This window comes from Lissotriton vulgaris, chromosome 5 (genome assembly GCF_964263255.1).
Source record: "Lissotriton vulgaris chromosome 5, aLisVul1.2, whole genome shotgun sequence".
NCBI classification, from domain to species: domain Eukaryota; kingdom Metazoa; phylum Chordata; class Amphibia; order Caudata; family Salamandridae; genus Lissotriton; species Lissotriton vulgaris.
Genome location: NC_141693.1, coordinates 58,300,487 through 58,317,524, shown reverse-complemented (window position 1 = coordinate 58,317,524; position 17,038 = coordinate 58,300,487). Strand labels below are relative to the sequence as shown.

Below are 17,038 nucleotides of genomic sequence, written 5' to 3'. Positions count from 1 at the left end.
AACTCACCCCTGCCCTCCCAAGCCCGTCTACCCCAAATTAAGGGCAGCTGCCGTCGGGAAGGGCACTGGGGCGAGAGTTAGATCTGGCAGTAAGGCTGCGATGTTAATACTATAGTCAATGTAGATACAAGGCTCAACGCCGTTGAAGCGAATATTCCAAAACTGCAATTCAGCCTAATTTAAAGAAGAGTTTTGAATGCTTATGTTCGTAAATGCTCTATATATGTACTGTGCCCTTTGTTCTCTTAGATAACTGTCTGCTCACGCTGCAGCAGCCTGGTCCATCAAATCTGTAAAAAAAATCATTAAGGGGGTCAGTGGCTTTCCTAGCGCCGAGCTTTGCAGCCCCCCTTGCCCTCTCACCTGTTCACCCGGTCACCTGTGTTGTGGTGGGCAGGTGTTATTTCCAGCTCCAGTTCGAGCTCCAGTTTCCAGTTGGTTCCGGCTTGCTGAAGGGAGGCTTCTGTGGCTCCTGCCTGCCTCTGCCTCAGCAACCAACCAACAGGGACAGTGACAAAGATGCCGAATAGCCCCTTGTGGTCCTCGTGACCGTCGTGACTCCGGCCGCCAGTAGTACACGCTGCCCTGTGGGGGTGCAACCCCCTTGCCCTCTCGCTGCTTTGGATCTTTATGTCTTTGCCCTTTGTAATTGCCACGGTCCACCTCCAGTAAAGCCAATGCAGAAACCAGGGCGGAGGGGGGCGGCTGAGCTCTCTCAGCTCTCTCAGTTTCAAATGTTCTTTTTCGCCGAAAAGAACTCTCGCCGCGGTCGACCGCCGCTGAAAGAGAAGCTTGGCGGGACCCGCCCAGCTGCCTGGGGGAGACGTGCTCTCTTCTCCACGCTCCGCTACAGGCCTGCAGCTCTGACAAGGGGCTCGGCAGCCGCGATTTGCTGTTTACCGTTTATTGCCGTTTACTGCCGCTTGCTTGGCTCGTTGTTTGCAGCTCGCAGTTCGTGGTTTGTAGCTCGCTCCACAACCACAAACACCACTGCTCTCTCGACTGCTCTATCGACTTCCTGTCAGTAGATCCCCATATGAAGCTGCTGCCCCCTTAAGTCAGTCTCCTCCAAAGCTCCTTTCATAAAATCCCGGCTCCCCTGGACGCCAATGTAAAGCTGCTGACCCTCCCTTTCTTCAGTCTCCTGAGGAGCTTCTTTCATGGGATCCCGGCTCCTCTGGATGCCCATATAAAGCTGCCGACCCTCCCTTGCTTCAGTCTCCTCCTTCTTTCATGAGCTCCTGGCTCCCCTGGACGCCCATATAAAGCTGCTGACCCTCCCTTGCTTTAGTCTCCTCCTTCTTTCATGAGCTCCTGGCTCCCCTGGACGCCCATATAAAGCTGCTGACCCTCCCTTGCTTTAGTCTCCTCCTTCTTTCATGAGCTCCCGGCTCCCCTGGACGCCCATATAAAGCTGCCGACCCTCCCTTGCTTCAGTCTCCTCCTTCTTTCATGAGCTCCCGGCTCCCCTGGACGCCCATATAAAGCTGCCGACCCTCCTTGCTTCAGTCTCCTCCTTCTTTCATGAGATCTGGGCTCCTGTGGATGCCCATATAATGCTGCCGACCCTCCCTTGCTTCAGTCTCCTCCGGAGCTTCTTTCTTGAGATCCTGGCTCCTCTGGATGCCCATATGAAGCTGTTGATGCTCCCTTGCGTAATTCTCCTCTGGAGCTTCTTTCATAAGGTCCTGGCTCCCCTGGATGCCCCTATAAAATTGCTGCCCCTCCCTTGCTTCAGTCTCCTCCTTTCATTACATTCTGGCTCTCCTGGATGTCAATATATAGCTGCTGACTCTCCCTTTCCTCAGTCTCCTCCGGAGCTTCGTCCATGGGATCCTGGCTCCCCTGGATGCTCATATAAAGCTGCTGGCTCTCCCTTGCTTCAGTCTCCTCCTTCTTTCATGAGATCCTGGCTCCCCTGGATACCTGAATAAAGCTGCCGACCCTTCCTTGCTTCAGTCTCCTCCTGTGCTTCATTCATGAGATCCTGCCTCCTCTGGATGCCAATATGAAGCTGCCGACCCTCCCTTTCTTCAGTCTCCTGCTTCTATCATGAGATCCTGGCCCCCCTGGATGCCCATATAAAGCTGTCGACCCTGCCTTGCTTCAGTCTCCTCCTTCTTTCATGAGATCCTGGCTCCCCTGGATGCCCATATAAATCTGCTGACCCTCCCTTGCTTCAGTCTCCTCTGGAGCTTCTTCCATGAGCTCTTGGCTCCCCTGGACGCCCATATAAAGCTTCCAACCGTCCCTTGCTTCAGTTTCCTCCCAAGCTTCTTTTAAGAGATCCCGGATCCCCTGGATGCCCATATAAATCTGCTGACCCTCCCTTGCTTCAGTCTTCTCTGGAGCTTCTTCCATGAGATCCTGGCTCCCCTGGACGCCCATATAAAGCTGCTGACCCTCCCATGCTTCAGTCTGCTCCGGAGCTTCTTTCATGGGATACTGGCTCCCCAAGATACCCATATAAAGCTGCCAACACTCCTTTTCTTCAGTCTCCTCTGGAGCTTCTTTCTTGAGATCCTGGCTCCTCTCCTCAGCAAAGGTTATTCTTCCCCCCTTTCATACACCTATTCTCTTTGTTCTCTGAAGGCAAAGAGTGTCTGTACCTAGCCCAAACCAGTTCTGGCCAGTCCTGGAGCACTTTGTTTACAGGACTCCTTCCTTCCTTTGACAGTGTGGGCCAGGGACATTAGACGCACCACAGGAGGTGGAGCCAGCATTGTGGAAGGCAAGCATAGACCTTTTCAGATCCAGGTGCCACCCCTCCCATCACTCTCTATGCAGATAGCTCGATTCAGCCCTGTGCTGACTCACCCTGTCTCCTGGAATCACCCAAACCCTGTCACTCACAAAACAGACAAGGAATACACAACCTAGCAGAGGCAGGCTTGGATAGTTAGGCAAGAAAATACCTACTTTCTAAAAGTGGTATTTTCACACACAGAATGTTAAAACCAACTTCACTAAAAGATGCATTTCATCATTCTGAGTTCATGCATACTAAACTCAAATTTCTACCTAGTTCCCTGAGTCAGTTAGGATTGTAAGATGTTATAATCAAACTTCCCATTCTGGCCTATGGTGAACAAATTGCCTTGCAATAGTAAAAAATGAAGACGGCTGTAATTCAATATCAGGACATGCCACACACATCAGGGCATGTCGGATGTATGACGTTAAAACACATACTTTTACATCGCATACCATTACAATGCGATTTTTACAACGCAGGATCCTTTACAACGAATGCCTTTACAGTGCAAGTCATTACATAGCAGAAGCTATTACAACGCATGCCATTACAACGTAAGTATAGGTAAGTATATCATTTTTTTAAATTATAAGGAATAAATATTTAATTAATTTAATTTATTTAAAGTAGTTTTTTTTTAAAACGAAACCCTTAAAATACCCCTGTACCCATTAACCCAAACCTAGCCCTGAACCCAAAAACTACCCGAGCCCTGAAACCTAAAAATACCCCTGTACCCCATAACCCAAACCTAGCCCTAAAACCTAAAAATACCCTTGTACCCCATAACCCAAACATAGCCCTGAACCCTAAAAACACCCCTGTACCCCAAAACCCAAACCTAAAAAATACCCCTGTACCCCAAAACCCAAACCTAGCCCTGAAACCTAAAAATACCCCTGTACCCCAAAACCCAAACCTAGCCCTGAAACCTAAAAATACCCCTGTACCTCAAAACCCAAACCTAGCCCTGAAACCTAAAAATACCCCTGTACCCCAAAACCCAAACCTAGCCCTGAAACCTAAAAATACCCCTGTACCCCAAAACCCAATCCTAGCCCTGAAACCTAAAAATACCCCTGTACCCCAAAACCCAAACCTAGACCTGAAACCTAAAAATACCCCTGTACCCCAAAACCCAAAACTAGCCCTGAAACCTAAAAATACCCCTGTACCCTAAAACCCAAACCTAGCCCTGAAACCTAAAAATACCCCTGTACCCCATAACCCAAACCTAGCCCTGAAACCTAAAAATACCCCTGTACTCCAAAACCCAAACCTAGCCCTGAAACCTAAAAATACCCCTGTACCCCAAAACCCAAACCTTGCCATGAAACCTAAAAATACCCCTGTACCCCATAACCCAAACCTAGCCCTGAAACCTAAAAATACCCCTGTACCCCAAAACCCAAACCTAGCCCTGAAACCTAAAAATACCCCTGTACCCCAAAACTCAAACCTAGCCCTGAAACCTAAAAATACCCCTGTACCCCAAAACCCAAACCTAGCCCTGAAACCTAAAAATACCCCTGTACCCCAAAACCCAAATTAAATAAATGTTTTAAAAAAGATAAACTTACCTATACTTACGTTGTAATGACATGCGTTGTAATAGCATCTGCTAAGTAATGTCATGCGTTGTAAAGGCATTCGTTGTAAAGGATCCTGCGTTGTAGTGGTTGCGTTGTAAAAGTAGTGCGTTGTAACAGTTGCGTTTTAACTGTTGTTTCCCGGGCATGTCCTACCTTTTCCATACAATGCACCCTGCCCTTGGGCCTACCATAGGGGTGACTAATATGCAGAAAAGGGAAGATTTAGGGACTGGCAAGTGGGTGCACTTGCCCGGTCAACATGGCAGTACCAGACTGCACACAGGCTCTGCAATGGCAGGCCTGAGACACACTTTACAGGCTGCTTCTGTAGGTGGTACAACCAGTGCTGCAAGCCCACCCCCTTTTTTTACCGCTTTTGGCCGCCATAAGTGTGGCAGTGTATGCTCAGACATGAGTCCCTTGCTCACTTTGCCACTGGATTCAAGCAAGCCGGGCTGAAGACGGCTGGAATGCCAGAAACCGGTCCTCGGAAGCTTGTTTCCGGTCCAGGGAAGGCATGGCTTGGCAGTTCGGGCTGGACTTTTCCCATGAGACACAGGGTCAGACTGATTTGCATATAGCCATGTCTGAACTGGGGTGGCAGAGTGGGCTAAAGAACGGTGATGGATTAAACCCAGATCTTTTGACTGGGTGTGAGTGTTTGATTGGTTCAGATGCTCCGTCCATTACCACCCCCTTTTGTACCGCTTTTGGCCGCCATAAGTGTGGCAGGGTATGCTCAGACGTGAGTCCCTTGCTCACTTTGCCACTGGATTCAAGCAAGCCGGGCTGAAGACGGCTGGAATGCCAGAAACCGGTCCTCGGGAGCTTGTTTCCGGTCCAGGGAAGGCATGGATTGGCAGTTCGGGCTGGACTGTTCCCATGAGGCACAGGGTCAGACTGATTTGCATATAGCCATGTCTGAACTGGGGTGGCAGAGTGGGCTAAAGAACGGTGATGGATTAAACCCAGATCTTTTGACTGGGTGTGAGTGTTTGATTGGTTCAGATGCTCCGTCCATTACCACCCCCTTTTGTACCGCTTTTGGCCGCCATAAGTGTGGCAGGGTATGCTCAGACGTGAGTCCCTTGCTCACTTTGCCACTGGATTCAAGCAAGCCGGGCTGAAGACGGCTGGAATGCCAGAAACCGGTCCTCGGGAGCTTGTTTCCGGTCCAGGGAAGGCATGGATTGGCAGTTCGGGCTGGACTGTTCCCATGAGGCACAGGGTCAGACTGATTTGCATATAGCCATGTCTGAACTGGGGTGGCAGAGTGGGCTAAAGAACGGTGATGGATTAAACCCAGATCTTTTGACTGGGTGTGAGTGTTTGATTGGTTCAGATGCTCCGTCCATTACCACCCCCCCTTGTACTGCAAGCCCACCAGCAGCATTTGATTTACCAACCCTGGGCACATGCAGTGCACTGTACTAGGGTCTGACAAGTAAACCAAACCAGCCAATCATGGAGTCACTAATCCATACATCAATTTACCATAGGGAGCACTTGCACTGTGGAACTGAATAGCAGTGGCACAGTGCCCAAAAGCATCTATAACCAGCAAAAACACATGAGGGAACAGCAAAAAATGGAAGGGAGGCCCACACCAATGGTGCCAGGTCTTACAAGCGCTACATAAATGCAAACCTTTTCCCTCCGCTATCCTTTTGAATCCAAATAACAGACTAACCTATCCACCACACAAATGACTTTAATATTTCACTATACTAATTCAACACTAATCCTTTATGGGTTCTGGAGTAGCATGTTACTTGCTGAAGAAGCGCTTTGACACCTCATCAGAGGTAGTAAGCGCTATATAAATGCAATTACAGTACAATAAGCACCAGTAAGTGCCAATGAGAACAAACAATGAATACAAGCAAGGACATGCAACAAGAAGAAGCATAAAGCGACAACAAGCAACAACAAGCCATGAGGAACAACAACACGAGACGGCAACAAGTGATGATGTGATGATGAGTGACAAACATTTGATATTGAAAAGTACCAACAAATGGCAACAACCACTGACCAGAGAAAAAGAAAAACAAGCATTTGCAATGCAATAGGTCTCGCATTTACACAAGTTTAACCCCTTTAATGCTCATGACGGCTCCTCGCCGTCATGCATCACGGTAGGCGTGTGCGCACGATGGCCGGGAGCGGTCCGAATCTCGCCGGCCGTTTATTTCTCCCGCACAGCGCGAGAAATAAACCTGCATGCAAGGGGTTAAGCTATTGACATTGTAAATGACAATGCCTATTATTTTTGTTTTTTAAAATATAAATTAAAAGTTTTCTCAATTACCATGCCAATAGCTTAAAATCGCATAAATGCGAGACCTATTGCATTGCAAATGCTTGTCTGATGTAAGTTGTAGTGAAGTGTTTAACTGCACTAATGACATACAACCTCTGCTCAGACAATGATTGTGTTACATAAAAGTGCAGAATATTGAAATAATGCGGTCAGAGATTTTTGTTACGCCGCATAATTTGCCTCATCTCGCTGTATAATTTACTCAACCCTACGGCAGAAATTGCTCCTCCGATAGCGCGTGATGCCAGTGACCTGATTATGAATTATTACAGGTGAAGGATTGAGAAAGCAGTTATATTTCAGCCTTTGGAACATTAAGTGAAACAGAAAATGCAGGAAGAAATTGTTTCACAATTATTTTCCAGATGCCAGTAGTTCTAAAACAAATATTATAAAAACCAGACGTAGAATTGACACGTTCAAAACCACACAGAGGATTTTATAGAAATCAATATTTAGGTGACCGCTCCTGGCACTAACAGAATCTGAGAACAAAACCGAATTGCTGGTATTTTAGCTGAAAAAGGAGGGAAACCTCGAGGCAGAGCCCAGGCAGCAGAGGAGTCAGTTCTAATCTCTGCTCTGTGACTGTAACAGGAACCCGGAAGTCCCGGCGCAGCCACAGAGAGGGGCAGACGCACAGACACACCCACTGCACACAGAGAAGGACAGACGCACAGACACACCCACTGCACAAAGAGAAACTGAAACTTACCTTCACTTCCTGTATTTCTGCATCATGGCGGCAGCAGCTCAGCTCGGGAGCCTCAAGGAAGAGGCCACTTGTTCCATCTGTCTGGAATATTTTTCTGATCCGGTGATGATTATTGATTGCGGACACAACTTCTGCCGCTCCTGCATCACCCAGAGCTGGGAGGGAAGAGATGAAAACTTCCCCTGTCCACAGTGCAGGGAAATATCTCGTAGGAAAAAACTCCGGCCCAACAGACAACTGGGGAACATGGTGGAAATTGCAAAACAGCTTCACCTGCCCCCTGTGAAGCCCCCAGAGGAGAATCAATGCGAGAGACATGAGCAGGCACAGCTGCTGTTCTGTGCAGAGGATCAGAGGATGATATGCTGGGTCTGCCGGGAGTCCAAGGAGCATAAAACTCACTCCTCAAGTCCTATAGAGGAGGCTGCAGAGGAGCACAAGGTACGTCTGTGGATGTTCAGGGATCACAAAGTCACTTCGTGAGCCACACCAAGGGGCAGTCAAAGATCACACACTGTCTGTGTGGGTGTTCAGAGATAACAAGTCACCCTTTCTATAAGGTGGCCAGAAGGCTCCATGTCACTGGGACAACACATTTCCATTCCTGGGTTTTGCTTTTATATATCATTTTCATCTGGTGTGTTGAAGCAATAGGGTCCAGTAAAGTGAACCAAAACTACACCTCCCACAATGCACTGATCTGTTAAATCAAAAGCCCAGAAATGGAAAAAGTTGTGTCCCAGGGGCATGGAGTCTTCTGGTCCCCCTCCCTGTGTATGCCATAGAGGAGGCTGCAGAAGAGAAGAGGGTGTGTCTGTGGATGTTTATGGATCATAAGGCACCCGCGGCCCCCAAAGAGAGGTCTGTGCAAGGAGTGTATGTGGGAGTTCGTGATTCACAAGTGAAGACAGTGTAAGTTCAACAGAGGAAGAAGCTGCAGAGGAGCACAAGGCATGTCTGTGGACGATCACGATTCACAAATGAATACACTTGTTAATTCTTTAAGAGGATACAATGTATATTTAGGGGTGTTATGTGTCCTTAGCGAAGGCTGCTGAAAATACATGGTATGTTTGTTTGTGTTTAGGGATTGTAAGTGAATAGACACCTTGAGGGCTTTATAAGAACCTGCAAAAGAGCACAACGTGTGTCTGTCGGAGCGCTGGGATCAGAGGCTTTGTACTGTGAGCCACAGAGGCGGCTGCAGAGGATCAGAAGGGACGTGTGTGCGTGTTTTGGGACCTTGCACTATACTCAAAGGATTCCGTGTGGCAGTGCGGTGTTAGTTGTTAGTGTCAGAAGACTTGACGCGACAATGCAGTGTGAGGCACACGAGCTCACAGGAGCAGAGACACAGCAGAAGAGCTGCAGCAATGCAGGGTGAAGCACACATGTCCACATGGTCATGGAACCACAGCAGAAGAGCTGCAGCAATGCAGGGTGAAGCACACATGGTCATGGAACCACAGCAGAAGAGCTGCAGCAATGCAGGGTGAAGCACACATGTCCACATGGTCATGGAACCACAGCAGAAGAGCTGCAGCAATGCAGGGTGAAGCACACATGGTCATGGAACCACAGCAGAAGAGCTGCAGCAATGCAGGGTGAAGCACACATGTCCACATGGTCATGGAACCACAGCAGAAGAGCTGCAGCAATACAGGGTGAAGCACACATGTCCACATGGTCATGGAACCACAGCAGAAGAGGTGCAGCAATACAGGGTGAAGCACATATGTCCACATGGTCATGGAACCACAGCAGAAGAGGTGCAGCAATACAGGGTGAAGCACATATGTCCACATGGTCATGGAACCACAGCAGAAGAGGTGCAGCAATACAGGGTGAAGCACACATGTCCACATGGTCATGGAACCACAGCAGAAGAGGTGCAGCAATACAGGGTGAAGCACACATGTCCACATGGTCATGGAACCACAGCAGAAGAGGTGCAGCAATACAGGGTGAAGCACATATGTCCACATGGTCATGGAACCACAGCAGAAGAGCTGCAGCAATGCAGGGTGAAGCACACATGTCCACATGGTCATGGAACCACAGCAGAAGAGGTGGTGCAATACAGGGTGAAGCACACATGTCCACATGGTCATGGAACCACAGCAGAAGAGGTGGTGCAATGCAGTGTGTGGCACACGGGCTCATGTTTATTTATTTATTTATTTTGAAGGTTTTATATAGTGCGGACAAGATCCTTGCAGATATCAGAGCGCTTTCCAATCAGCAAAGCTAGTTATACATAACAATGAAAGAAGGAAAAATCACGAATAGCATAACAAATGAAAAGGAAATTCTATGGAGGAAAGATCACGCATGACATGAATAGTTCGTGTACAGGGGAAAAAGCGTAGAGTACATAACAGGAGCATCATAGTTAATAGAAAGTCCTGGGCTGAAAAATGAAATTAGGATGTTTAGTTGGATCCTTAACGAAGAGAGGAAAATTAGCAAGGGAACCATCTTCCCGGAGAGCTGGAAGCACGCCGAACTCAGCGCTCTACTCAAGAAACCAACAGCGGACCCCACCGACCTCAAGAATTACCGCCCCATCTCGCTTCTCCCGTTTCCAGCCAAAGTCATCGAGAAGACCGTCAACAAGCAGATGGCCGCCTTCCTCGAGACGAACGGATCCCTCGACCCCTCACAGTCCGGCTTCCGAGCCAACCACAGCACCGAGACCGCCCTCATCGCCGCCACCGATGACATCCGAGCCCTGATGGACAATGGAGAAACAGCGGCCCTCATCCTCCTGGACCTCTCCGCGGCATTCGACACTGTCTGCCACCGCACCCTAGTACAGCGCCTCAGCAACGTCGGAATCCAGGACAAGGCGCTGGAATGGATCATCTCCTTCCTCGACGGAAGAACACAGAGAGTCCGCCTACCACCGTACAAGTCAGAGGCCTCCGAAGTCATCTGCGGCGTCCCCCAAGGATCATCTCTGAGTCCCACCCTCTTCAACGTCTACATGAGCCCCCTCGCGGCCATCGTACGCAAACACAACCTCAGCATAATCTCCTACGCCGACGACACCCAGCTGATCCTCTCCCTGACCAACAACCCCGTCGCCGCCAGAGCCAACCTGCACGACGGGATGAAAGAGGTAGCCGAGTGGATGACGATCAGCCGCCTGAAACTGAACTCGGACAAGACGGAGATCCTCATCCTGGGCTCCTCACCCTCCGCCTGGGACGACTCCTGGTGGCCTCCCGCCCTGGGCACCGCACCCAAACCGACAGACCACGCACGCAACCTGGGCTTCATCCTGGACTCCTCCCTCTCCATGACCAGGCAAGTTAACAAAGTCTCCTCGACGTGCTTCAACATCCTACGCATGCTACGGAAGATCTTCTGGTGGATCCCCACCGAGACCAGGAAGACCGTCACCCAGACCCTCGTCACCAGCCGTCTGGACTACGGCAACGCCCTCTACGCCGGTACCACCGCCAAGCTCCAGAAGAGACTCCAGCGGATCCAGAACGCCTCTGCCAGACTCATCCTCGACATCCCACGAACCAGCCACATCTCCGGACCTCTGAGAGACCTTCACTGGCTCCCCGTCAACAAAAGAATCACCTTCCGCCTTCTCACCCACGCACACAAAGCTCTACACGACCGAGGCCCGAGTTACCTCAACAGCCGAGTCAACTTCTACGCTCCCAAACGCCACCTCCGCTCAGCCAACCACGCCCTCGCCGCCGTCCCCCCCATCCGAAGAGCGACTACAGGAGGAAGGTCCTTCTCCTACCTGGCCGCCAAGACCTGGAACTCCCTCCCCCCCGACCTGCGCCTGACCCAAGACCACCTCTCCTTCAGGAAGAAGCTGAAGACCTGGCTGTTCGAGCAGTAGCGGCACCCCCCCCCCCCAGCGCCTTGAGACCCTACGGGTATGTAGCGCGCTCTACAAGTGTCATTGATTGATTGATTGATTGAATCTCAGAATAACTTAGACTGTAATAAGGTGAGTTGTGCCATGAGAATTGCTTTAACTCCCTTTTTGAAAGAGATGGTAGAGGCATTCATTCTGATTTCTGATGGAAGAGTATTCCAAGTCCGAAAAGGACCGTTTATATGATTTCTTTAGGTCTCGCACCTGGCGACGCAGCGCGAATCGCTGTCGCCAGCGAGATCTATAGTTGTTGACTCTCCTTTAGGGCTAAAAAGGAGACAGGAGATGGGCACGCGCAGCTTGCTGGAATCGGATCGGGAGGCACGCGTTCACCACAGTTACGCGCAGTACCTATCTCCTGCCTCCCTTGCAAACCTCCTGCAGTTAAGGCTCCACGGCCCGTCAATGCGCCCCGAAGTGCTCCCTTCTGCTAGCACAGCACACCAGCACAATTGAGAAGGGCTCACCCACCCCACCGCCCCCCAGCACCCAGATCTGTCCCATCCGCTGGAGTCGCAGCTCTCCTTACCCTGTGTAGGTCTCGCAAGTCCAGTCCCGAGGATCGCAGCTCGCGCCAGGGCCATGGCTGCTGGCGGCAGCGGGAGGCGCCACTGCGCCCCGTCGTTCCACCCGTGCGTCTTCCTGAGGCTCCGGCTCCCTCTCGGCTGCCCGCATGCCCCCCGCACAACTCCTTGCTCCGCCCCCAACTCTTTGCCCTCGCGCCCCAGCAGCCTCCAAGCCCAGGCGGCCGTGCCACTGACGTCAGCCGCGCCGCTGACGTCAGCCACGCGCGCGCTCACGCAACTCCTGCTTGTTTTTTTGCCATCAAAGCCTCCGTATACCAGGCAGCCGATGGCTTGAAGTGCATGCTGGTAATGATTTTCCAGGGAGCCAGGTTATCTAAGGCCTGATTAATCCACGTCATTAGTTGCCCATTTGCATTCTGGGGACAGGAGGTGAGTGCTGGTTTTTCCTGCTTCAGTGCTGCTGTGAACGTATTAGGTGTGATATGGGACCATTTACGAGCACTGCACTTCTTTTGGAGGTTGGGCTACTGTCAGGGGAGGTTCATAAATATCAAAAGGTACCATGTAATGTTGCCCTTTCTCTTAGATTAATTGTGAATTACTCATGGATTTTTATAGCAAAAAAACGGAGGGGAAAACAACTTGTCACTCGCATTGTTTTCTGTGTGCATATTAACTATGAAGATTTCAGTAGGCAGCGGCCCTTTAGATTCTAACTGGTGTCGAAATATAACTAGGGCAAGAGTTCACATGTTGTGCAGACTAATAAGTCTAAATGCAAAAAATATTACAGTATGTTGAAATCGCATTACGCGCAACACTTTTTAAAAATAAAGTACGTCGTTGATTGATGGCAGAATCAGTAAATGACACAAGTGAACATTTGCATTTTACCCCTTCCTAATAGCCTGCCAGAGTCATTGTTTTTTTTTAGGTGATACCCAGTTAAAACAAGCATTTGCAATACAATAGGTCTCGCATTTACGTGAGTTAAAGCTTTTGTAAGTGACAAAGCCTTTTATTTATGTTTTCAAAAAACAAAACATAAATAAAAGGCATTGTCATTTACAATGCCAATAGCTCAAACTCGCGTAATTGCGAGACCCATTGCATTGCAAATGCTTGTCTTTTTGAATCTTTGAGGTTTCAGTAGATGGTTATCTGCACTCTTTGAGGACCTTGACCCACCAGAGATTGTCAAACACAGCAGAAGAGGTGCAGCAACGCAGGGTGTCGCACACATGGTCACATGGGCACAAACACAGCAGAAGAGGTGCAGCAACGCAGGGTGTGGCACACACGGTCACATGGGCACAGACACAGCAGAAGAGGTGCAGCAAGGCAGGGTGTGGCACACGGGCTCACAAGGTCGTCGGACACAACAGAAGGTGCAGAAGAAGAGCTGCAGCAATGCACTATGACGCGCACAGGGTCACAAGGGCATCTGTGCAGATGACTCCTCAGCAGTGCAGGGTTCATCAGACACAGAGGGACATGCAGGGTCCAGGCGCCAGACTCGCATCATCATTGGGCACAGAGTGAAGATCTCCTGTAGCTTTTGCTGCATGAAGCTCGCTGGCTTTGGGGACCCCTCATAGGATGAATGACATTCTCGCTGGGATGCGATCACAGGCTCCTGGTCTGGGGGAGCTTAGAGTCTTCGACCTCCTCACCTCAAGGTGCTGAGCACTGGACTGGGCTCGGGGTGATCAGCCCCCCCATCCGGTTCCCACCCTCCTCACAGGCAGTCCACCGGATGCGGAAAGTAAGCACAGCGCCGCTTGTATTAGCCTATTTTATACCAATACAGAGTGGACTTTTCTGGGCAGCCAGTGGGAACGCTTTTAAACTCTTTTTAATTGTTGTGATTTCTAATGCTTTTAATCTCATTTTAATTGTGTGATCTCCTTGAGTCTTTTAAAAATCAATATATTTTGCACCGTGCACTTTACCTGCTTGCTGGATCAACTCTCTAGTCCACCCCGGGTTCTTCCCGTTTGATGCTGAGAGAGTTGGTTCGTTTGGATCTCGTTTGAGCCACTTCCGGCTGACTGCCATTTTGAGTGAGGTAATGGTCTAGTCTATTGGAGCTCAGCAGGCTACTATAAAAGATGGGCTAAACCCGGGCACGCAGCGAAGGCAAGCCCGTCTGTGCCAGTCCGCGCTCAGAACCCGCTCAGCGCCGGCCATGCTGCCGGTTTTAGACCAGATATCTCTACTTTGAAGCCTACTATAAGTATAGCTTAGAAACTTTAATGAAGCTACAATGGTAAGGTAGGACAAGTTCTAGACCATGTATTGACCCGTACCTAGTGCGGGACTGTGGCCTAACTATCCAGCACATCTCACGATCTACCCAAACCCACATTACCACTAAGGCATATCCCAGGGGGGTATCCTGTGCACTCATTAATGTGAGGTCGTTAATTAACAGTGCTATTGCATTTCGAGAGATTTTAGAAATCAATCAGATAGAGAGAGCCTTTATTACAGAGACTTGAGCAGATGCCTCCTTGGACCCGGATCTGCTTTTGGCCTTACCAGCAGGTTTTAAAATTCATAAAGTAGATACGGTAGGTAAAAAAGGCGGGGATTGCCCTTATTCTCAAATCTAGCTTTAATTCTTTTATTAAAGCGAACATGGACAATAAGGACTGCAAAGTATTTGACTTTAAAATTGAACTATAAGATCAACACACTTTTAATGGAATTTCACTCCATCGTCCGCCCAAATCAAAGGTCACTTTTTTAGATAACTTATGCTGCTTTTTAGCTCGCAAAGCTGAATACTACAATTTTACAGTGCTTGGAGATTTTAACTTCCATCTGGAAGATGTCGCTGATCCACATACAAAAGCAGTCTTAGATCAGAAGGAAAGCGTAGGGATGTGTCAACTTGTGAAGGGTTCCACTCCTAGCCCTGGACCCTGTTATGATGAGATTTTTTCAGACAACTCCCATCTAAGTTGGACTGGAGCTTTGCCTATGATCTGGTCGGATCATAAGGCAGTCTTATTTGATATATATGATTGCCACAAAAAATCATTTTAAAGTTCCCAGAGAACCTTATGTTAGTCGCCCCTGGAAGAAAGTAGAAGCTAGACCTTTAAATCCTCTTCTTTTAGAAACTCTACCTCATTTGTCTACTGACTCTGATCAGGCCACAGCCCAATACCATTCCTGGCTTGATTCAGGTATGACACAATTATCCCCCCTCAAACAGTGTCAACGTTCCAGGAGGACACCTTCAGACCCATGGTTTAATGACATGCTGAAAGCTCAGAAACAACTATGTCATAAACTAGAGAACAATGGAGACTTGAAGATAATGCAAGTACTCGAATGGAATATAAATTGTCTCTTCAAACCTACAAGAAACTTATCTTACAATCCAGACAAAAGCCTACAGAATAATGTTTTCGCTCCCGTCCAACACATCGCCTGCCCAACTTAGGCTGGAATTTGTATTGCAAAAACAAGCTCTTGCGAGACAGGGAGCTTATATCATTTGCTGCCATAAACTTCGCTCGGCCACTACCAACACTCTAAATTCGTTGCTATGGCAAGATATTCAAGGCAGGGACATATCTCAGGCAAGATCTTACCTAAAGGCAGCCCTGGGGGCCACCAATCTAACTGCGATGTGGGACATGCAACTTGGGCACAACCCATTCAAAAAACTAGTCTGGAAAACTATCAAATCTCTATCCTTACTAGAGGATAAGGCCACATTCGCCAAAAGAAACCATGCATGGATGACACTAAACTCGTATAAATCGCTGACACCACAATCATACTTCAGTCAGGGTTATCCTAAGGCCACAAAACTGAAGCTCTTGAAATACAGACTAGGGGTTTTGCCCAGTAGAGAGCATCTTCCACCATGGCTCAGGAGCAACGGCAATGAACTTTGTCCGTTTTGCAACACAGACAAGGGCGATATACTTCACATGACCTGTCTTTGCGAAAAGCTACGGCCAGCTCGCCAACAGCTCTTAAAGGACCAGTTCAAGCAGCTAGGGACTCGCACTAGAAGTCAAGCGGTGCTCGCCTGCCTGAATCCTTCGAATACGATACTGAACTGTAGATATGTTAAGTTCCTTGCAATGATCGAGCAAAAACTGTCAAAAAAAAACCTCTCGATCATTGACATAGGCAACAAGTAGGCGGTCAACAGGACTCAAGGGAATATGCTGCCCTGCCTTAAGATAAATGCTCCTGGACAATCAGACTGGGTCTTTTAGTGTAAGCTTTTTTAATGATGATTATAATGAACAAACTTTTATGATATTTTAAAACTTCTTTTGTAAAATGTTTTGCACTGGTTTTAACTAACTATGCATAATAAACTTAAATCCTACAAGAAACTTATCCTCAGGGAAAAGGCCTCATACTTCTCTGAGGAAATTATAGCGGCCAACAGTTGCCCTAAAGCTTTGTTTACTACGGTAAAGAAACTGACAAAGCTGCCAGCTGCTCCCGATATCAGTCAGGAATTCTGCAACCTCTTAGCAGAGTCCTTCCAGCACAAGGTCAAGTCTGTTTTTGGCTCATTTGTGCTGCAGGATAAGCGCCTGGCTCAGACTCCGGCCGAACTCAATAAGATTCAATCTATATCTCATGATAAGCCACAAGATACATTTGAATTAGCTACCCCTCTCTTTACTACTATGACAATTGAACACACTTCTAAACTCATTGCTGTAACTAAATCTGGCTCCCCATCAGATCCATTCCCCCCTAAAATGTTGCATACTTCTCCTGAAATTATAGCTATTCCATTAATAGTGATTTTTAATACAATGTTCACAACGGGGTACTTCCCAATGGAATGGAAGAAAGCCTCCATACTTTCTTTACTAAAGAAACCCAACTTGAACGCTAAGAAGACTCTCAATTATAGACTGTATCAAGACTTCTGTTTCCTGCTAAAAGTCATCGAGAAGGCGATAAATGTTGAACTATCTTCATTTATCAATGATAATGCTATTCTGGATCCCTTCTTATTAGGATTCCGTGCTTACCATAGCACAGAGCTGGCTCTAATCACTGCTTCGGAGGAACTCAGGCAGATTTTAGACAGTGATGGAGCGCAGCTCTGATCCTCCTGGACCTGTCAGCCGCCTTCGATACTGTCAATCATGGGCAGCTGTGGGACCGGTTGACCTCCATCGGGATCAGGGATAAGGCGATGTCCCTACTGTGCTCCTTCCTGTCTG

The 17,038-nt window shown here is 48.5% G+C and overlaps 2 protein-coding genes across 2 annotated transcripts in view; both read left to right on the top strand.

The window, feature by feature from the left end:
• The window catches only part of LOC147710148 (E3 ubiquitin-protein ligase TRIM39-like), a 450,821-nt gene that overhangs the window by 362,804 nt on the left and 70,979 nt on the right, over positions 1-17,038 (top strand). The gene's annotated exons all lie outside the window — the stretch shown is intronic.
• The window catches only part of LOC147710147 (E3 ubiquitin-protein ligase TRIM39-like), an 80,744-nt gene continuing 71,073 nt past the window's right edge, over positions 7,368-17,038 (top strand). The window contains exon 1 of the mRNA XM_086920846.1: positions 7,368-7,826. Within this exon, the coding sequence (XP_086776972.1) occupies positions 7,410-7,826 (417 nt within the window). The 5' untranslated portion in view covers positions 7,368-7,409. The remainder of the gene's footprint in view (positions 7,827-17,038) is intronic.